General features: G+C 36.4%; 1 protein-coding gene across 2 annotated transcripts; it reads left to right on the top strand.

The window, feature by feature from the left end:
* The first annotated feature begins 13,997 nt into the window (after window positions 1-13,997).
* On the top strand, window positions 13,998-23,090 carry LOC141378917 (macrophage mannose receptor 1-like). 2 transcript variants are annotated; one of them, XR_012394573.1, is made up of 7 exons: window positions 15,577-15,863; window positions 16,077-16,137; window positions 16,369-16,728; window positions 17,799-18,134; window positions 18,239-18,339; window positions 22,262-22,545; window positions 22,830-23,089. XR_012394573.1 is itself a non-coding variant. In XM_073930814.1 (6 exons), exons 2-6 carry the CDS (start codon window positions 16,101-16,103, stop codon window positions 22,400-22,402), a joined length of 975 nt encoding a protein of 324 aa, XP_073786915.1. In that variant the 5' UTR covers window positions 13,998-14,040; window positions 14,231-16,100; the 3' UTR covers window positions 22,403-23,090. The 2 variants fall into 2 exon arrangements, 1 of the variants encoding a protein (XP_073786915.1); XM_073930814.1 differs by adding an exon at window positions 13,998-14,040 and having other exon boundaries at window positions 14,231-16,137; window positions 22,262-23,090.
* Window positions 23,091-23,544: the final 454 nt, after the last annotated feature.

Below are 23,544 nucleotides of genomic sequence, written 5' to 3'. Positions count from 1 at the left end.
AATTAATAAATATCTGATGACAACAGTATTTCCCACTTGCATTTGGAGCACTGCTAAGTGGCAGATTGTTATCATGCAACCGACAGATATAACTGGGATTGGCTCCAATAATCGCCAGTTTACAACTGCACTCACATGGACACTGGAGCATTTAAAAGCTGTGTCTATATCAGCTGATTGACACTGCATGCATACTCTTACTGACTTTCAAATGCTCCAGTGCCTGAGAACTTTTTTTTCTTTAAATCAGGTGTGTGTGTGTGTGTGTGTGCATCTAAATTTAAAAATAAGTATTATCAGTCACTATGGGTCACTGACAGATGACGGTTGCTTGCTCTTCTCTTTCTCTTCTGTACATGTACATTTCTCTCATGTACAAAGTTTGTCATCTTTTCTCATATTTATTTTCGTTTTGTTTTTTTTTTTGCTACATGTTTCTTGTCACTTCATGACCACTGGAAGCCTCTGCAGCCAAATCTAATTCCTTGTGTGTAAAGCACATTTGCCAATAAAACCAATTCTGATTCTAAAATATTCCCTAAATAATATAAAAAAAGAGAAGACTTAAACTCCTGATTATTAGGTCTTTATTTGGAGATGCAACAGCATGACCACATAGAGCCCTGTTTCCAGTGCCCTTGTAATGTGCGCTGTTACTGTAACAAGAGACGGGAAAGCCAAATCCAATTGCAAGTAAAAAGTAACTTAGGTTCAGACAGATAACATGACTTGTAGATAGCCGGCAAGACCAGAGGCATAAGCATGCAAAAGTCACTCTCCACAGACCACAGGGTGAGACCTGAAACACAGAATAACAACATGAACGACTGAATGCCTGAAGGTAGACAGCCGGGTCTTATATAGCCAGTAGTAACGGGCTGCAGCTGTGCGCACTGATGAGTCAGCTGATTGATAAGTATGCGGTCAAAGAAAGGGTAAACAAACACACCTATGCAACAGGCACAGCAACAGAAAAGGAGAACACGGATCCATGAACCGTGACAGTTACAGCAATTGGAGGAATTTGGAGAAGTCAGAGGAATCTTTTCCTTTTAGAGAAGTCACTACTAGGGAGTTCAATAGTTACACATTGTTGATTCATGAAGCCCTCAGTCTTCCCCATCACACTGACTTCCCTACCTTCTGCTCATTTAAGTAGCATTTTTTTTTAACTTCTGAAGTAAACTTGAACTGAAAGATCTCGTTCAACAACAATCAAAAAGCAAGTGGGATTGTTGTTTACAAAACACTTTCTCACTTTTTTCTTCACTTTTGTCAATTGGTGAGGTTTGTTCCTTGTCACTTTTGCCACTGGTTTGCTTGGTTTTGAACTTGTAGAACTGCAGGGTTTTCAGTGTTTGTGTAACGGAGGTCAGCTAGTAGGTGCTGTGCAGGTAAACCTCACTTCTCTGACCTCTAAAGGTGCTCTAGCGAGAGACGCTAGAGGCCATGGTCTTTAGCCTCCTTGTTAGAGCAACCGACTCCTATGCGGAAAGATGTCGGTTCGATCCCAGCTTGGAGTGGGTTGGGTGGCGTAGGACCCGCGGGGTTACATTGGTGCTGTGACCCGGATGGGAGTGAGGTTTAGGGGGGTGAGTGTAACGGAGGCCAGCTAGTAAGTGCTGTGTAGGTAAACCTCACTCCTCTGACCTCTAAACGTGCTCTAGCAACAGATGCTAGAGGCCATGATCTTTAGCCTCCTTGTTAAAGTAATCGACTCCCATGCGGAAAGTTGCCATTTCGATCCCAGCTCGGAGCGGGTTGGGTGGCGTAGGACCAGCGGAGTTACATTTGGACTTTCAGCAGTGAAAATTAACCCACACTGAATTGAACCAAACTGAACTTCAACTCTGAAAAATGGACTGACACAGTTTCAATTTACTGGAACTTTTATGTGAAGCTGCTTTGATACAATCTACATTGTAAAAGTGCTGTAGAAATAAAGATGAATTGAACTGAATTTGTGTATTTGCTCCAAATGCTCCTGTTGTCTTCTGTGCCTTTTGTTTATTATATTCAAGTAGTGTGCTTTCTTTGAGCAGGTAAAGTTATAGGTTCAGTTCTTATGGCCTATCTGACTGCTTGTATTAAAATGCAAAACACTATTCTTGTGAAGTAAAATTTGAAACTGAGCATAGGAAGCATCGTCAATGGCCATAATATTAAATTGAACTAAATCAATGACATGATAGTTGAAGGCAGGCCCGGATTGGCTAATCGGGAGGACTGGGAGAATTCCCAGTGGGCCGGTCTGTTTTTTGGCCGCAAGGGCCAGTTTCCCTAGCTCTAGAATCTGTTGCTCTCAGCAGTCACATTTTTTAAATTTATTTATTTATTTACTTGACCACAGCCTTTCTATTCATTATTTTACCGCAGATCTGCTCATTTTATCAATTTTCTTGCAGATTTGCGAGATTATTTTTTATTTTTTTATTTAATTATTTCATGCTATAGATAATATGTACAGTACGTAGCTATATCGTTTGGGGAACAATGCAGTCTATGTTATTTAAAAATCACTAATGATTATATAGTTTCTATGTTATTTGATACAGCTTAACAAAGTCACTCTTCTATATGAGATTTGTCATTATTGTCGTAGTTTTATTTCTGTATGTATTTTTAAATGTATTTTTAAACTTTATCTTAAGTATCTTTAGGAGTTTGCATATAACAAGAATTATTTGTGATAAACCAAATTTGCATTGTAAAACTTAGACTAAAGAATTGGCCTCGAATTAAAAAAGTTTGGGACTACTGTAGCTCTTTCCTATTTGCATTTAGACTAACTATGCAAAAAGATATCCATAATAAGTTACTCCCTAATGGAAATTATTCCCTTCTTGTGTAATCCAAAACAATCAATGCACAATTGTACCTACAGAATTATTCACCTATTACTATTTCTTCATTTTAAAAAGTACCATTGTTGCTGACCTGGAATATTTCATTACTGTTTCCAGAATTCTGCACCTTTCTAGTTTAGACCTAATAATTTAAACTATTATAAGTTTTACTGATGATTTTTCTATTCATAATAATTAATCTCTGCATTTTTCTGTGTATTTAGCTCTGCTTTAATGCTTGTAGTTAGACGCTAAATATAAACATTGCACTTTCTGAATTGCAACTTTCTTAAGATGCAGTTATTTATGCATCCTCCATAATGGTGTATAATATTCCACTTAAAAACACCATAAACAATTAATACAGAATAGACCATATTATGAAACAATAGACTTATTAATTGGTCAATAAGATATTTATTGTCAAATTGGACAGCTCTGTTCTACAACATAAACTGCATGGACTCATACCCCAAACGTTCTCATATTGCTACTTATTAGAAAATATAAACAGCGGCTTCAGAGTAGACCATTTGGTATCTAAACTACACTGATCAGCAAAAGCATAAGTTTTCTGTTTTGCTAATTGTACAGTTTAACAACTGTACTGTAGATGCCATAGATGATGTAAAAAGTCAATATGGTAAATATAGTGGATAAGATACAGTGGATTGGACTAAATAGAAACAGCATAGAACTGAATGATAAAAGAGGAGAGTTGTGAGATTTGTGACACATTAATTACTATGGCACATTAAATATTTGTTCTTTTAAATATTAACTTTAAAAGTACCATTAAGTCCAGTTTGCACATAGCTTATTTCTTTTCATAGGCAATAATGGCTACAAGATAGCATTATACAACTCATTGTTTTTATATTTACCTACTATTTGTATTCATGATAATGTCCACTGTTCACAAAGCCAAAATGGGTAGGACCAATAAAGAAAATAAGCAATTTGAATATCAAAATGGCAAGTCTTGTCATCACAAAAATCTGCAAATGATTAGAACTGCATGTTGGGAAATCCAAGAATTAACATAGTTTTCCAAAACATCTCTTAAACAAATGTCTTTGGTGTACGGGATTTGTTGAACTAAAGGGCTTAAGGTCTGGTCCACATTGCAGATTATTCTGTTTCTGTCAAAACTGCCCACTTTGGTTGTTTAAGGGTGTGTTTAATTGAAATTGACCAAAGAGAACAGGGAGTGTTGTAATATGGGGTGATTTAAAACATCATTAGTTTAACAAATTTTAAAAATTAAGATTTGATGTTCAAATCACTTTTGCATGTCCACCACCTTCCCCGGTAAAGGTACAAGTTGTATATCTCTGTGTAAATAAATAGGAAGTTATAAGTCTTATAAGAAGTCTTACTGAACAAAACAGGTAAGAGTTTAATTTGTGAAATCTGAAAACACTGAAGGTTAACAACAGTAGCTGGTGAATATTAGAAGCTGAGAGACTGGATTGTGAGTGCTGTGCTGTCTGAGAATAGAGGATGCATAGAATTATAAAATAGTCTGTGCAAGTCTAGTTATATGTAGATTTTCCTCATGACCTCACAGGCCAGTTTATGATTATGTAAATGTATGAAAAATGTCTTCGCATAACTGAAGATATTGGTAAATTTAGTGTGAAGACAAATTATGGGTAAATAGTATGAATAATTTGGTTGTTTGTCGAGTTTCAAGTTGTTTATTTTGAACATGGAGTGTATTTCTTGAAATGAAATATATATACCACAGTGAATTTGCACCATGATCTTCCAGCACATTTTTCACTCACAGGAGATCAGTGTGAGCAGTCATGGATGAAAGTCTGTTTGTGCTGCTTCTACTGTCAGGTTGGTTTGGTCATTTATAATCTGTATTTATGATAATGTGCACATATAGATTGTTTAACATTGTTTTTACAGGGCTCTCCTGCAGCAGTTCTGCTGTTTATCTTCAGTATAATTATATGAACCAGCCAATGTCGTGGTCAGATGCTCAGAGTTACTGCAGAGAGAGATTCACTGATCTGGCTACTGTAGACACCATGGATGATGTGAACAGGTTGATAAATACAGTGGATGCTGGATACAGTGGATCAGTGTGGATTGGACTGAAGAGAGAGATATCGAATCACTGGGTTTGGTCAAATGGAGAAGATACAATCGCAAAGTACAGCGACTGGGCTCCAGGAGAACCAGCCAGTGGAAATGATTGTGCTTTGTTCAATGACATTTGGTTGACCACTAAATGTTCTAACCTCTATGGCGCATTATGCTTAGATGGTGAGTTTACAGTTTTTGTAATAAAAGTACAGCATTTACAAAACATATCTGAAAATAATATGTAAGATATTATTGTAAGTTAAAGTACAGTTTCACATTTCTTATTGTTTTTATAAAAAATCTAATAAAAATATTATCATTTAGAGCCTTTATTTATAGAAAATGGTAAGTCGATATGAAACATATGAGTTGATTATTGGGAAAGGGTGTGTGTTTGTGTAAATAGCTCTCACTTGATCAAACTAATTGAGTTCTTCAGGCTTGTTTGAAACCTACACCTAATGCTGCGTTCACACCAGATGCGGCATGCGCGTCAAGTAGGAGTGATTTACATGTTAAGTCAATGCAAACGCGCGAATAGACATCCTGCGGTGCGATACGCGTGAATGGCGCGGCGCGAATGACGCAAATTGTACGGGACGAATTGAGCGTTTTGCGCGTTTGACACGGCATCAAGCTGCAGTCATACTCAAGTTTGTGCATGTGAAATTCCAGCCTAATCTCAAGAGGAAACGTAAGTATTTTACGCTTTTCCAGTTTAGTGGCTAATTCGTACTAGCTCTAATGCTTGATGCGCGTGCCGCGTCTGGTGTGAACGCAGCATTACGAGTTCAGTCGTACGAAATTGTACGATTTTAAAAAGAAGGTGTGGCACCTAACCCCACCCCTAACCCCAACCTTCATTGGGGATGCGCAAATCTTACTAAATTGAACGAATTAGATTGTACGAATTCATACGTGAGAATTGCCGTGAGATTGTGTTGGAAATTCTGTAGTAGAGCTCTGTGAAAAAAAACGGGATTAAATAAGATTATTAGACATTTTAAAAAGTGAGCTATTGGCCCATATTTAAAACTTCTGTACAGAAAAGCCATGTTTTGCTCTTCAATTGATCTTATGCAGTCATGAGCTGCAATTTTGAAGGTAAAAGTTCACCAAACTGGAACTTTGCTCCGCAGCGAACTGCGAAAGCTGTCGCACAAGCTTACATTTCCGGTTTGACGCATTTGCGTGCGTATGAATGGAAGTCTATGGGGAGAAAAGTCCAGGGTAACTGCAGCTTAAGTGTATTAAAGCAGGGTTGGAACTATAATGTGCAAGGCTGCGGCCCTCCAGGAATTAAGTTTGACACCCCTGACTTAGAAGATCTGGTTAAAAAGAACAATTAGTTCGCAATCAGGATCACTAATACAAGTAATAGTAATAGTAGCTGTTATATACAGTTTGTGTCCGGTTCACCTGCTGTATTACGCTTGTGCAGTATTATCAGTTCACCGGTTCCCAAATCTAATCTCTGTATACTGTTCTAATAACTCAATAATTTGGGAAATTGGTTTATTTTGAGTCTGAGGGGGTATCAGACATGTTAAAAAGTAAGTAGTTTGTGGAAAAGTTCTTATTGGAGATGCAAATTGTTTCAAATGATTCAGTTCGATTTGGTGAACTAATTCAACCGATTCACTTAGAACACAGGTGTCAAACTCCAGGTGTGTCCCAAATTGAATACTTATGCACTATTCTACGCCATTTTGTAGTATAAATAGTGTAAGTAGCGCTTTCACACTGAAAAATACCCGGATGATACACTTATTCAACCGTTAAAATTACAAGAGTTCACACTTAGCTGATGATTGATTATAAAGCAAGTTGCCATGCTGTCTCGGGAGAGAGTTCTGAGCTCAAAGGTCCTTGAGCCCTGGGCTCCCTGCCCTTTGCAGGGCGAGAGGGGAGCTCTGAGCTCAGGTAGGTCTGAAAATCTGAAAAGCTGATGTCAGAAAATCATCAGTGTGACGAGATATGCTTTTGACTGTAGTGCTGGATTTAGATTGACCAATTCACTTATGGTGCATGTTTTTGTACTGTGGGAGGAAACCAAAGAACCCAGGGGAAACCCACGCGAGCATGGGAAGAACATGCTAACTTTGCACAGAAACGACAACCTACCTGTTTAAGGACTGGAACCGGTGACGTTCTTGCTGAGGCAACAGTGTTAATTACTGGGCCACCGTGCCGCCCTTATGAAGGGAAAGGTGGAGAAGTAGGTGTGGAAGGGGGGATTCTTCAAATCGAAGATGACTGTAGTGAGAAATCCCTGCTCTATATAGTGGGTTAGGAATCATTTTATTGGTGAATCGTACATTAGTTAATGCGTAACCAGCCGTGTTCAATCATAATCACACAATCTTCTCAAAATTAGTTTATAAATAAACTTCCCTAAGTGTGTAATGTTGGACACTTCGTGCACTCAACGGTCACGGCTTTGCTCACGTAGCGGAAAGGGTAAAGCTTTCAGGCAATGATATTGGATTATTTATTTTTAATTGTGAAAGCAAATTCACATTCATGAGTGATTATACCGCCTCCCAATGGTGAATGCGGTTATACTCCTGGCAGGTATTACTTGGTAGTTTGGTCTTTTGTTTCACTAATTTGGCAAACGTCATCAGGGAAACAGTTTAAATTTCCTCTTTACAAACATTAGTGTTCTATTTGGGACGACATTACACACATATACTATGCTGTAGTGTGTAAGTGTATAAGCGCATAGTGTATAGTAGGCCAATTGGGACGCATCTTCAGTTCCTGGAGGGCCACAGCTCTGCACAGTTTAGCTTTCACCCTAATCATATACACCTCATGAAACTAATTGAGTCCTTCAGGATTGTTTGAAACCTACAGGTAAGTTATGAAGCAGGGTTGAAAATAAACTGCAGGGCTCTGGCCCTCCAGGAACTGACTTTGACACCCCTGCGATACATTAAACATTTTACTCATTGCACAACACACTAATGCAAAACTAAAAAAAAGAATTTAAAACTCTGAAGTGGTCTTTCCACCAGATGTATAGCTGAACACTAACTTTGAATTTCTTTACAGAATTTAATGGATATCGCATGACACTTATTAAGATGAATTGGACAGGCGCTCAGAGTTACTGCAGAAAGCAGTTTACAGATCTGGCTCCCATCTACAGCAAAAAAAAACAAAAGCACTCTACACACTTTAGCAAACTACCTAATGCCTCTATGGATTGGTCTGTACCGAGACTCTTGGAAATGGTCTGACAAATGGAATGGCTCCTTCAGATACTGGGCAGCAGGTCAACCATTTCAGAGTGCAGGATCTGTTGACTGCGTCGGCATGACAACAACTGATTCTGGAAAATGGGCTCCATACAGCTGTGATCTACAGCAGCCTTTTATCTGCTACGGAGGTAAGTATAAACAGTTACAGAAACAAAAGACTCATCAAATGCTTATAAATAACTCTTAAAAGAGGCATTACAAACTGCTGATTTTATATTAAAGATGACTTTGAATTTTTATTTCCCTAGATGATAAGTTCATCAGAAAGCAGACTGTCAGACTGAAACTGTCTTGTAATGGAAACTGTGCACTTAATAATCCTTCACTCCAGACTGTCGTTCTGAATCAGGTTTGTATCTGGCATGCTTGTCAACCCTCCTATTTTTTGGGGATTCCTGGAACACATTTTACCGTTCTATCCTGCAATCATTATGTCAGGCTATTTTTATACTTTCTGAAAATGATGGCAGGAACATCTACCAATCTTTCCTTTACTCTTAACTTTGCCGTACCACCAGGGGCAGGGCCCCGAAATTTTATCTTTGCAACGTCAAAGTATATTTGGGAGCATTTGTGAGCATGCATAACATGTTGTGCGACCAGTTTTCACTCAAAATGTTCACCACATGCACAGATTTAAGAGGCATTCACACATCTTTGAACCTAAAAACATTAAACGCAGCTGCTTAGGAATGGTTTAAAACAGTTGACATGTCAACTTGCTGCAGTAAACAAAGCCCGCAGTTCTCGCCCCACCTTCAAGCTCTTCTTAATGGCCCACTGCGCTAGAACAGAATGCGATTGAATTGGTTAATTTCAGCTGTCAATCACTCCGATGACAGGGAGCTATAGTCGTGAAAACGTAAAGGTCTGGATACGAGAGAATGAAAACAACAATGACAGATTTAGCTGTTGAAACCACCTAAAGTTACAAATAATGGCACATCTGATTAGTGATTAAGATTACGTAAGTAAATAAGTTATATGTCAATATCATGTGTGCAATATCAGACAGCACCTGTGAGAACAGCACAGTTATTAGTAGCTCACAACTTTTGGTAGGTGCACCAGTGTTACCAAGAAAAAAGGGTAATTTTGAGCCCTGAAGGGGCACACTTGCTCTCAAATGGGATATAATTACAAGAGCTGTTGAAGAGAATCTTGCTTTCTTTTTTAATTTGGCTTGAAAGCACATTGAAATGAATATTAAAATAACTGTGTGCTTGTTCGTTGAATTACAGCCATGTGCCATTACCCTTCCTGTGCAACCTCAGAATCAGGCATGATAGTGATAATAATGGTAATATTATTTTAACTAAAGACCTCGTGCCGGGACTCTAACTCGTGTCACAGTGAGCACCTCAGTGCTATGTGTCGATGCATGTAGCAAATATCAGAACTATTCTTAACAAAACTACTGAACTTTTCTCAACTCAAACTTGAAAAAGTCCCTTTCAAGGAAAGTTCGTTCACCCTGTTGTCATATTTGCAACGTCCTTAGGTAGCAAGTCCAAGACAAAAATCCCATCAATGAACTTTTCTCAACTTAAACAAGGGCTTTTGAAAGTCATCTTTACTAAAGTCCCCCCATATTTGCAATGTCCTTAGGTAATAAGTCCAAGACAAAAATCCTAAAAAATCCTCAAATCTAGAAGGCTCGCTAACTCGTAAGTAATTACATAAGTCAACAATAAAATCTCAACTAAACTGTCCTATTATGGTTGTTGTCACATAATTTTCAGTTTGTTCCAGCTACTGCTTATGCAAAAATGTCACAACACCAATCCCCATTGCAGTTGTTTCAAGCAGAAAAAGCAGTTTGAGACACTTAAAGAACAAAGACAAAACCTAAGCAGAGAAAGATGCTAGAAAAACATAGTACAGTATTATATAGGTTAATAACACCACATGTTTTTTTGTAGAGGGAATTTTTTTTTTTTTTTTTTTTGCGAAAAATTCAGGGATTTTTTTTTTTTTTTTAAATAAAAGCCCTATCAGGCCAGGAACAAATTAAAAAAATTGAAAAGGAACTTTGCTAGATCCTCTATAGTTTTGTCAACAAAGCAAACAGTTCTGTGGATGATGCAGTCAACATGAGACTACATTATGTTCGGCAACACCTTGATAGAACTGGGAATTATGCAAGAATCTTGTTTGTGGACTTCCATTTGGCCTTAACTACTGACCTTCTCCCTAATAGCTAAACAAATACGCTTATAATTTATTTGCAAATTATAATTATAATGATAATAATATATTATTTGCAAAAATTTCTAATGACCTAATGCAACACACGATATTACTATAAAATACTATCAAACAACATGCCATGGTTCTATAAAATACCTAAAAAAATGTGCCACCAACAAAAGTTTGTGCATGCTCTGTAATATATATATATATATATATATATATATATATATATATATATATATATATATATATATATATATATATATATATATATATATATATAATAGGTAGGCATAGATTTTTTTATATATATAATTTACAAATAATGACAAAACGTAAGTCTTTGAGAAAAGATTTCTCAAACCAGGTGGCGCATTAGATCTGTCTCCTGTCTGTCTCCAAAATGCATTCCAAACGGCTTGAGAAACTGTTCTACTATGATAATTGGTGATGAAAATAAATGATGTTCAATAAGATGTACTTGTGTTTACTAACTTATTTAGTTAAACATGAATTTTGAACTGTTGAACTCTACATAAGCTCGAAACAGTGATTTTTGATTATCTTAATCTGACTAAAGTCATAACTGAACTAAACAGAAATGGAATTAAGCCAAGTGGAGTATGCAGATATTAGAGGCATTATTGAAGCAAACACCACAATACCATCATGTAGGACTTGTGTAAGACACATATAATACAAACTTCCCACAACATTTCCCTTTACTATACATTACTATAGAGTTTTAAATGTGCAACACAAGATATTGTGATTTTTTTTGTTGTTTGTTTGTTTTTTCTGTCTAGTAAAATTTGTTTATGTTTGGAACAGCATATTAATTAAATAACTGAAATTAACAATTATGCTTTATATGTTTATTGGCAGTTTTATTGCTTACTGAGACAGAAGTTACTCTATTTTAAAAGTGAAAATAAAAGCTTATATGCAGCTAAGCTACTATTGCAAAGTAGCTTTTAGCTTGCTATATTTCTCAGGGGGTATCATTTAGTGTAGTTAAGCTACATTTTAAGCAAAGCATTTAATAGCTTAACTCATTACATTTTCCAAGTAGCTTGCCCAACACTGTTATTATTGATCCTTTTTCTTCCCGGTTTTCCAGATAACTGAAAGACTGAAGGGCATGGGGCTACAAAGTGACAGCAAGATAAGCTGGATAAAGAGTCAAGAGGAAGAGGTATCTGCTCAGGAAAGCAACCGTACGGAAAATTCACAAGAATGTGGAAATATACCATAATCTTCAGTGTATCTCTTTGAAATGAACTCTACTAAACTCATAATCATAAAGTTAAGAATTTTTTTTGTTTGTTGTTTTTGTAGAATTTTGCAGTAGTAATAGCTTTGTCTATTTATTTAAAAGCCTCCATGTTTATATGCTTTCTAGGTTAGTGAATATGTCAATGAACGGAGATTCATTTCTCCTGTAATTTGCATTTAAATGGATGGAAATGAAAATTCTGTCATCCTTTACTCATCCTTTACTTGTATCAAACCTTTGATACAAGTAAAAGTTTTGTTCTTCTGTTAAACACAAAAGAAGACATTTAGAAGAAAGCTGTAAATCTTTAACCATTGACTTTTACAGTATTTGTTTTTCCTACTATGGAAATCAATAGTTACAGGTTTGCAGCTTTCTCCAAAATCTTTCTTTTGTGATCAACAGAAAAAAAGAAACACATAAAGGTTTTAAACAAGGGTAACCAAATGATGACACCATTTGCATGTTTGGGTAATCTATCTCTTTACTATCTAATTACTATCCCTTTGCTTTAGTTTTAAATATATTTATGATCTCTAGAAAATATACTTCAAAAACAGTTTGTAGACTTGATGTACTGTACGTAAGCATTGCAGTTTGATGTATATGATTTACAATAACACACTTTTTGTAAATTTCATCGGAATTATAACATCCTGTGCATATTATTCCAATTTTCCTGTGATGCCTGGATGTGTGTTGTAATCATGTGTATTGTGTTTTGCATGTAACCAAAATTATGTGAAATAAAGCAAATTTGGATTGTAAAATAGTACTAAAAGACTGGCTTCAAATCAATTGACCAATTCAATCCAGAGTTCAGTGTGGGACTACTGTAGCTTTTTTCTTTTTGCATTTAGACCAAGTATGCAAAGATAGCCTGCTTTTTCCTAAATTAGTGCTCTTGGATAGAATTGTATTCCCTTTCTGTGTAATCAAACCAACAAAAACATAATTTTACCCACAGAATAACTCAGCTATTATTATTTTTATAATTTATTCATATTAAAAAGTACTGTTGTTGCCAAAATTTAATATTCCCCTGCTGTTTTCAAAAACGCAGACATGATAATTCAATCTTTTATGAGTTGTACTGATGTTACTGTAATTATGATATTGTGACATTTGTAGTTGTAGATTTGTTATGAGTTGTAGTGTTTTTATATTGTCTCATAATATCTTCAAGATATTCTGATCAGTGAAAAAAAAAATTCTTCTAATTAGTAATTTAGCTACTTGAATATCAAAACGATTTACACTTCATAACAAAAAGTAGAATATAGTTGTAATGCTCCATACATCTGATCTATATACTTTACAGTAATAGCTAGATTAATCATTGTGTTTGAAAACTGTCATTAAGCAGTGAAGATATATTGGTTATATAATGCTTGTATTCTAGTGCTCAGAAGCTTTAGAGCAAAGTTCGTCAAAGGCTGTGACAAATCTATCCCTATGTAAAATTGAAGGTATTGTATTTGAAGTACACACATTTGTTTAAAGACGTCTTCATCAATTTATTTTACTGTAAAAAAGTCTGTTAAGACATGGCATTATACTTTTATTTTAACTGATGCAAATTCAAATTACTTTAAAAAGTCAAATCATGTGCATAAAATTGTTTAAATAAAATCTATTTGGTCTTTTTTGTACAAACAACACTGAAATAAATAAAATCTATTAGGAGTCTCTATTATCCAAATATCACTAAATAATTTACTTTTTGGATTGTTTAATGTCAATGAATCTAGCATGAATTTAAAAAAACAAGCTAAAGTGGATTCTCTAAATGAAAAAAAGTTTAACTAAATTATGAATTAATGCTGTGGATTTAAATGCATTTTTGACATAATTTTTTGAAAGAATAAATAAGTACCAAATGGCTTGTATACTTGATAACATTTTTGTCTAACAGACAGAAGATTGTTTTCAACACACATAAATATAATAGTTTTAATAACTCATTTCTAATAACTGATTTATTTTATCTTTGCCATGATGACAGTAAATAATATTTTACTTAATACTTATTTTTCAAGACATTTCTATACAGCTTAAAGTGGATTTAAAGGCTTAAGTGGGTTAATTAGGTTAACTAGGCAGGTTATGGTAATTTGGCAAGTCATTGTATTAGGGTGGCTTGTAAAGGTGCTAATAATTTTGCCCCAAAAATGTTTTTAAAAAAATTAAAAACTGGTTTTATTATAGCCGAAATAAAACAAATAAGACTTTCTAAAGGAGAAAAAAATATTATCAGACATACTGTGAAAATTTCCTTGCTTTGTTAAACGTCATTTGGTAAATATATTTTTTTAAAATTCAATGGGGTGGGGGGTGGTGGGGGGTTTTGACTTCAACTGTATTGACCTTATTCTAAAATGCGGAAGTGCACCTTTTTTCGCGATTGTCTTAGAACTTCCGTTTCAGTCGCCTATGGGAGAAATGACAAGCAGTTTTTAATGTCTAAAAATGAATGGAAGTGAATGAGACCGGAAGTCTCGTGCCAAAAAGATTCAAATGGCAGCGCCCGCTCGTCTGCGGAGAATAAGGTCAATATAAATAGCCTATTGCATACTGCATTTTTTCCTGTTCACTTTTGATAACTACATCTGTTAAACTTTACATTTTTAAACTTACAATATACAAATGTATACAGAGAGTATTCTTTTGCATTTGCATTGTAAAATTTCCAAATAGTAAAATCGGGATTAAAGAGTTAGCTTCAAATAAATTGACATGCGAGTTCAGTATGGGACCAGCTCCATTCAATTTACATTTAAACTAACTATGCAAAAGTCGCCTTTGTCCAAAATACATTTCTCACTTGTGTAAATGTTCTCCTCTTGTGTAATCTGAAACAATAATAAAGTGATTGTATCTACTGAATCTGTCAACAGTTCAGTCCCTTGTACTCCCCTCACCAACCAGCAAAGGCCCTTATCCCGTGAGTACTAACCCTATCCAAACTCCTTTTTCCAAAACCCTGTGCCTGGAGCTAATTAGATGATTTCATCTCTCTCAAATAAACCAATACTCTCCATGTGTTCAGTGTGAAGTCTTGTTTTGCCCTGTGAATACTACTGATTGCATACTGATCAGCCTAAAAAAAGTATATGGAGGAAGAACTAGACAAGAGATTTATGCAGTCGTCAACGTCACTAGCCGCTGCGGGGTTCTTTTTCGTGGAGAAAAAGGATGGGGAGCTCTGCCCCTGCACAAATTATCGAGGTTTCAATGAAATCACTGTCAAATACAGATATCCATTACTCTTAGTCCCCTCTGCACTTGAACAGTTACCTGTCTGATTTTTTTTTTACCGAGTTGGATCTTCGGCGCACATACAACTTAATCCGCATTAAGGAGGGAGATGAATGGAAGACAGCATTCTCTACCAGCACTGGGCACTATGAATATTGAGTCATGCTGACTGGCCGAAGGGCAGTTGTCTGTTTGTGTTTCAAGTAGTCATTCATAAATGACATCTTATGGGACATGCTCAACCGGTGGCTGAGACTCCTATGATAAAATTGTACATCATGTACAAGCAGTATTACAGCGACTGATTGACCACAGATTATGTGCTAAAATTGAAAAATGTAAGTTTCTACAAACCTCTGTATCCTTTCTGGGGCACATCATTTTATAAGAGAGAGTAGCTATGGAGGAGGGCAAGGTGAGAGCAGTACCAAGGCCCAAACCCAGCATCTTAAAAGAACTACAAAGATTCCTAAGCATCGCTAACTTCTATTGCCGAATTATACGAAACTTCAGCTACATCGTGTCTCCACTCACATCAATGATGAAGGGTAACAAAAATTAAGAGGCAATCTGAAGGATTGAAACAAGCTAATTAAATGACTCAAGTTTATCATCACAAAAAATCACTCTTGTTGGTACTTGGGATTTTCCAAGACATTTTGTAAACAAATTTCTGAGGGCTGGGGGATTTGTTAGACTAAAGAGCTTAAGATCCGGTCCACATTGCAGATTCTGTTCTTGTCAAACCTTCCCACTTTGGCTGTTCATGGGTGTGTTTAATCAAAATTGGCCAAAGAGAGCAGGGAGTCTTATAGTATGGGGGGATTTAAAATGTCATTACTTTAACAAGTTAAACCATCCTTGTTTGACGGAACAAGTTTTTTTCTCTGTGTAAACACCCAAAGAACTGACTGAGGAAAACAGGTAAGAGTTTAATTTGATTTGTGATATCCGAAAACACTTGGAGGTGGTTTACATTAGTATCTGTTAAATTATAAAATATTCTGTGCAAGTCTAGTTACATGTAGATTACCCCCATGACTTCATAGGCCAGTTTATGATCATGCAAACTGGTGTGCATTTCTTGAAATAAAATAATACAGTAAGTTTGCTTCATGTCCCATTTCTCATTTACAGAAGTGGCATACTGTGTGAGCAGTCATGGTTGAGAGTCTGGTTGTGCTACTTCTGCTGTCAGGTTAGTTTGGTAGTTTTTTTAAAATAGGTTAAAAACACCTCTTACGTCTTGTGTTGTGTTCATGATTATGTTTATTTATGTAGCACAGTGTGCCTGCAAGTCATGACATTTTGTTTCATTGTCTGTGCACACTTTTAGCAAACTGACAATAAAGCTCAACTTGACTTGATTTATAATTTATTTTTATGCTGATGTGCAGATATAGATGGTTTAACATGTTGGTTTTTACAGGGCTCTTCTGCAGCAGTTCTGCTGTTTCTCGTCAGTATAATTATATGAACCTGCCAATGTCCTGGCCAGATGCTCAGAGTTACTGCAGAGAGAGATTCACTGATCTGGCTACTGTAGACACCGTGGAGGATGTGAACAGGTTGATAAATACAGTGGATGCAGGATACAATGGATCAGTGTGGATTGGGCTGAAGAGAGCGACACAGAAGCGTTGGGTTTGGTCGGATGGAGATGATACAATCGCACAGTACAAAGACTGGGGTCCAGGAGAACCAGTCAGTGGAAATGATTGTGTTTATCTCAATCGAACTTGGTTAACAGCTAATTGTTCAGATCTGAAGAGCTCCATATGCATCAATGGTGAGTAAAATGTTTTTTGTTATTAAAACACTATTTTAAAACATCTTTAAAAATATAAGTAAGGTACTGTTGTCTCTTATATAATAGCATAGCCATAGGTTATTTATCACTTTCATAAAATGGTTACAAAAATATGTATTATTCCAAAAATATGTTTTATCTTTTTTAAAAAGATTCATTTAATGCTGTTCTTTGGCTGGGAAAATAGTTCCTGACAGCAACAGTTCATTCATAACAATTTGCTTTTGTTTAATGTTATTATTATTAGCAGTATTATTTATTATATCCATATTTATATTTGTTTTATTAAAAACAAGCTTAGATTTGCCCACCTGCCAGGTTTTAGACCATATGGGGCATGGCAGGTGTATTTGGAAATAACTCAGTATTTTGACCACACTTGGTCATTATTGTTCATTCATTCGTTTTAGAATTTAAAAATAGTTTTGAAACAAATCTTTGCGCTTAACAAACGAAATTAATTATTTATAGGCTAATTGATGTCTGTGCGTAAAGGTTTCCCTATCCAAGAGCGAATGTGAAAGTAGTTTCATTATGTCTCATTCTCACGCAGTAAACGCTCTTTTTAACAGTTTTCTGTTAAAAACTGTCAACTGTTTACTGTTTGCTTGTGAAATGCTCATTTTTTCCACTTAGGCTTACTTTGCGTCCTGTAAATAGCGAATGCGCTCTTGGCCCGACGCAGCTGGCTCTTAAAGAGAATGGGAGATAAGACTCTAATTTGTTTATTCACAAAAGACACCTATAACTCATTAAGAAAATAGACTCAACCCTTTTAGACCATGCGCCTTGGCGCAAAGCGCATTTTCCCATTTGTAAATTAGCAAAAATGCGTTCTGACATGCCCTGAAAACGTTTGCACCCTGCGTTTTGCGCTCTGCGCATGGACCGTCAAAATAGAGTCCTACATCAGTAATTTGTGCAACAGATGTTAAATTAACATTTAACTCAATAAAAATGTTATGGAAAATCCAAAAAAGAGGTAATACCTTTTAGTTGGTCTCTAATATATGCATAGCTAAAATGTGTTGTTTTGAATTTCTTCATAGCGGGAGGTTACTATGCCATAATATTACTTGATAAAAACTGGTCAGAGGCACAGACTTATTGCAGACAGAATTTCGCGGATATGGTCACCATAAGGAACTCTGTTGAAGAAACCACTGTAATCAACATAGTGATCAAGTATACCCCCTTTTGGATTGGTCTGTTCCGGGACTCTTGGGAATGGTCTGACAAATGGAATCGCTCCTTCAGATACTGGGCAGCAGGTCAACCAACCCAGAGTGCAGGATCTGTTGACTGTGTCGGCATGACAAGAAATGATTCTGGGCAATGGGCTCCATACAGCTGTGATCTACAGCAGCCTTTTATCTGCTATGGAGGTGAGATTAGCCAGTTACAGAAACAAATATCACATGTCAAACTTGCTGTTGTTCGGAAGTTATGTTGATGATAATGAAGATGACCTTATATCTGCATTTTCTAGATGATAAATTAATCAGGAAGCAGACTGTCAGACTGAAATTGTCCTGTAATGGAAACTGCAAACTGCATGACTCTTCCCTCCAGACTGCCATTCTGAATCAGGTTTGTATCTGCTTTAAAGGAGCCGTGATCAATTATCTGAGAATATTTAAAATCAACACTCAAACAAACACAACCCTCATTTCTTTGCTCCACATTTACAAAAATGCATGAAAGCATGTCATGGTTTTGTGTAACATGGCAGAAAAATTCAGCTTTCAGAATATGTGGAAATCTATATTACCAAATATCCACACTAATCACTAATCCAGGGTCACATATGACAAATTAAATGTATAACGGAAAAAGGCATTTCATTTAATTTTTAAAAAGATTTTTTTTTCTACTTAAAGGGCGCCTATTTCACCTCTTTTTTTAAGATTTAATATTAATATTATGGCTTTTTCTGAGTGTGCCAGTTTAGGTTCAGTTCAAAACACAATTCAGATTTTTTATCATAATGTGCTAAAAAGTGTCATTTTGGGAGCGTGTACACAGGTCGTTGTTCAGGGGTGTGTTGCTACACATGAAAATTAGTTTCGACTTCCCGCCCAACTTAACCAGGGGGCGGAGCCAAGAGCTCCCCCACTTTGTATTTGGCAACAGACAGGCAGACAGAGAGAAGCAACACGAGTGAGATGATCGGCATTTATCCGTCGACTCGGACACAGACCTAGCAGAGGCTACTGTTGATGAATCAATTTTCCTAATGTTTCAGAATGTATCAGAGCGGTAGTTACAAAATCTTTTGTGTCTTTGTATAGTTTTACAGCCAATATGTAACGATGCATGCATCATCCGTATAGGGATGTAACGATTAACTGGTTTCACTATTAACAGCGCTTTTGATGAGTCTTCGCTGGGGCCAGCTTCCAGCCTCTGCCACTGAGACTGCAGCTCTGCACAAGACGTTTGGCCAGCGGAGAAATTAAAATGGTCGTGCCCAACTGAGTCTGGTTTCTCTCAAGATTTTTTTTCTTCACTTTCACCAATCGGTGAAGTTTTTTTCCCCTCTCTGCTGTCATATCTAGCTTGCATGGTTTGAGATTGGTAGAGCTACGCATCGATGAATTTTCTCTTCAGTGATTGGACTCTCAGTAATGATTTTAAACCACACTGAACTGAGCTAAACCAAACTGAACTTAAACACTAAAAAACTGAACTACACTGTTCCAATTTACTATGACCATTTATGTGAAGCTGCTTTGACACAATCTACATTGTAAAAGCGCTATACAAATAAAGGTGAATTGAATTGAATTAAATTAATTCGTCACGGTTAATAAATCGTTAAGGCTTCTCAAGACCGTGTTTCTGCACGGAACAAAACCGCAGCAACTAAACAAAGTTATCCCAACTGTGTGCTAGTTTAAAGTTCTGAGCTTGTACACCGAGACTCATAACCACGCACACTAAATTAACTTAGACTGAGGCTATTAATTAAGGCAAATTCGTTATTTCCAATAGAGCAACGCGCACATGAGGCAACAGACTCACACTTTCCAGCTGCACCTAGTTGAGAAAACAGGGAGCTTCTGTAACCGTAGGAAATGCAAACAGCTGACGATTAAGGAAGACGCAATGAAAAGTACACAGGTTTGCAAACCCACCTCAAGCTACAAACAATGGCACCGATGAGAGCGATCATGTGGTGAATTTTGATCCGCCAGCCGAGATCAAACGAGGGTTTTCGTAGAGAGAGTGCTGAGAGACTCCTTCAGTTGTTTTTAATGGCCCAAATCTCGATACACTGCATTCACTGTGCGTTCAGCTCAGATGGCCGCTAAATGTAAAATCTCTGTTGCTCATTCATAGGAAGACGATAAAGGCTCTTGTGTTGAGCCCAATGAGCCTTGCGTATAAAAACTGAACAGGGGTGTTCCTTTGGTGACATCGCTTTGACTTACACACTGAAAAAGGCAGATGTAAAACAACAAACTGAGAATATAGAATGCGCGCCTGTCAATCAATCCGGTGGCATGGGGGACCGCACTCCTATGTCAAGTTGCGGTCAGTCTCAAAACCGATTCAATTGGTTCACCGTTTTTATGTTGTTAAATTGAAAAAAAAAAAAAGCACTGGGTGTGTTTATATCACCTCAATATAATGGTCTATACCAGGGGTCACCAACCTTTTTGAAACTGAGAGCTACTTCTTGGGTACCAATTATTGTGAAGGGCTACCAGTTTTTATACACACTTCTTAAATAACAATTTTTCTCAATTTACTTTTAATTATTACCTTAATGTCATTAACAAATTTTACACCGATGCAGGTGTGATTTAAAAAGAATAGTTTCAAAAAATACTAGATTCAGCTTACTGGTATGTGGTGCAATGGTGAGCTATTTTTAGAACAGGCCTGTGGGCAACTCATTTAATCCTTGTGGGCTACCATGTTGGTGACCCCTGGTCTATACACTATAGTCTACAAACATGTCTGTCCAAACAGATTGAAAAATATAGATTTTTCACCACAGGTGCCCTTTAAAATAAGCCTTTTGTGTCTCCAGAATGTGTTTGTAAAGTGTCAGCTCAAAATACTCATCACATTATTTATTATATCATTGTGAATATGCAAATGTTCCGCTCTGTGCACATAGTAGCTGTTTTTGATGCCTGTGCCTTTAATGCAAATGAGCTAGTTCTCCCTGCCTACCATTCCTATGTGCGTGTCAGAGCCATAGAGATCTCGTGATGCATGTCTCTATCTCCTGCAGTGTCTCATTTCAGATAAAAAAGCACAGATTAGAAGGAAACTGATCTACAATTGATGAGAAATACTATAGTAAGAACGTTACCAATAGTAGTTACTGGATGTATTTGTTGTGAAGTTATTCAAACCTTTCTGCAACGAGTCACACACAACATTACAAAGTTTTCGCACACACACACACAGACCTGTCACAATAATTAATATACCAACTTATCACACAACACATGGACAAGACCTCAAACATTTTTGGTGATGCAATATAGATCACCCATACATAAAAACCAATTCTAACAACATTTTAGCTGATTGTGCAACCTCTCTATCTCTATTGGAGGTGTCATTATGGTTAAAAAACACTGTAGCATGTATTATAAATTACTAAAGTATATTTTTATGTGGGTGTCTGACAACTGAAAATAGATCTGGTAGCAGATATTGCAGGCTGTTACTTTTTATCTTGCACTTTTTTGTTAACATTTACAGGGTTCAACACCAAAGTTAACTGCAGATCAATGCTAAATTAGCTGCAGATTATATTGCTGCTATGCATATGTTTATAATCTTTCACTAAGTTAACTTAATTCTCAAATATATGAAAGTTCTGTCTCTGTTAAATTGTTTTATTGAGGAAATAATTCCTTTATACTGTAAACAATTATAGGCCAATCTCTGAAAGAACATGGGAGCAGAATGTTTTTTCAATGTTTACACGCAGACATAGCTCTTGGCTAATTGCAATTTTATTGTTGTCCAGTGATATTCCTCAGACCTGCTGCATTAAAGGCAACTAACCTCACTAATATCATAAACATTGCTCTAGTTTTAGTTTATTCATTCATTTATTCATTTTCCTTTCAGCTTAGTCCCTTTATTAATCAGTGGTTGCCACAGCAGAGTGAACCACCAACTTATTCAGCCCATGTTTTACGCTCCGGATGCCCTTTTAGCCACACCCATCTCTGGGAAACATCCATACACACTCATACACTAGGGACAATTTAGCCAACCCAATTCACCTGTACCACATGTATTTGGACTGTGGGGGAAACCGGAGCACACGGAAGAAATCCAAGCGAATGCAGGGAGAACATGCAAACTCCAAACAGAATGCCAACTGACCCAGCCGAGGCTCGAACCAGCGACCTTCTTGCTGTGAAGCGACAGCACTACCTATGTCGCTGTTTTGGTTTAGAGCCATAGATAAAATTTAATCTCTCATATGAATTTTGTTTCTAATTATCATTATTATTCTTTCTTGATGGTTTTCCAGGTCACCAAAAGGCTGAAGAGCATGGAGTTGGAAAGTAACAGCAAAATAAGCTGGATTAAGGGTAACAATGGAGAGGTGTTTCATCAGGAAATCAACCATATGGAAAACCGTTCAGAAGAAGAATGTAAAAACACACCTTAATCTTCAGTTGAGTGTGCGCAGACTCAAAGAGATAATGTTTATGTTCAATTTCATAAGAATTAGGCATTAGCAGAATTTATTATTTAAAAATGAATGATGATATACTCTCTAGTTTAGTAATTCCTAGTTTAGTTAATACATCAGTGAGTCTAATTTCTTAAATAATGAACTCAGGTGACCATACATCACAGGATTTCAAGATTAGACTTTTTTTTCCTATTTTCTTACCTTCAATGATTGAAAAGTTGTTCTAAAGTAGGGTGGGCAAACTCGGTCCTGGAAGGCCGGTGTCCTGCACAGTTTAGCTCCAACTCTAATCACACACACCTGCTTATAGATTTCCAGTGATCTTGAAGACACTGATTAGCACATTCAGGTGTGTTTAATTAGTGTTGTAACTAAACTATGCAGAACACCGGCCCTCCAGGACCGAGTTTGCCCACCCGTGTTTTAAAGACAGACGTTAACAGTGATGAAAACAATTGTATACTGTATATTACATGTTTGTTTATTGATGTCCCTGCACAGACCAATCACTGTATGCATTCTGACATCAAAGAACCACGAGAAGCCATCTGCTCTTTACATCTCTTACAGATGTCATGCCTGCTCAGTGTTTGGAACTCATTACAACATAACCTGAGTTGTTGAGAATTCTACTATCAATAAACACTTTCAGATTCCTGATAGTGTTTGTGTGCTTTTCTTCTGACATGTAGTGCTGTATCTTGGTCAAGTTACTTCTGTAAAAAAAAAAAAACATTTCTATCCTCAGAAAGTTCAACTTTCATCATGAAAAATCCTTCATTATTAGATTTTACCTCCACTAAACTGTAATTATTTTGTGGCTTTAAATGTTTTTATTATAAATAAAGTGGACTGGCTACATTTGTTCCACTCTATTTGAAAGAAAAAGTGAGCATTCTTAAATTTTAAATGACTTCTGATTACATTTTGATATATTTGTTTTGTACTCTACATATAATGATTTACTTTTAAGTGAAGTTTATTCATAAACAAATTTCGAGAGGATCACATGCTTATGATTGTTCACAGCTGTTCCAACTTTAGCTAATGACTGATTATCCTATCAGACGATCCTTAACTCACAATAAATAACCAGACTTTTCTCATCTCAATAT

This window comes from Danio rerio, chromosome 2 (genome assembly GCF_049306965.1).
Source record: "Danio rerio strain Tuebingen ecotype United States chromosome 2, GRCz12tu, whole genome shotgun sequence".
Lineage (NCBI taxonomy): Eukaryota > Metazoa > Chordata > Actinopteri > Cypriniformes > Danionidae > Danio > Danio rerio.
The sequence above is the reverse complement of the archived record's forward strand: the minus strand, read 5'-3'. Positions and strand labels throughout refer to the sequence as shown.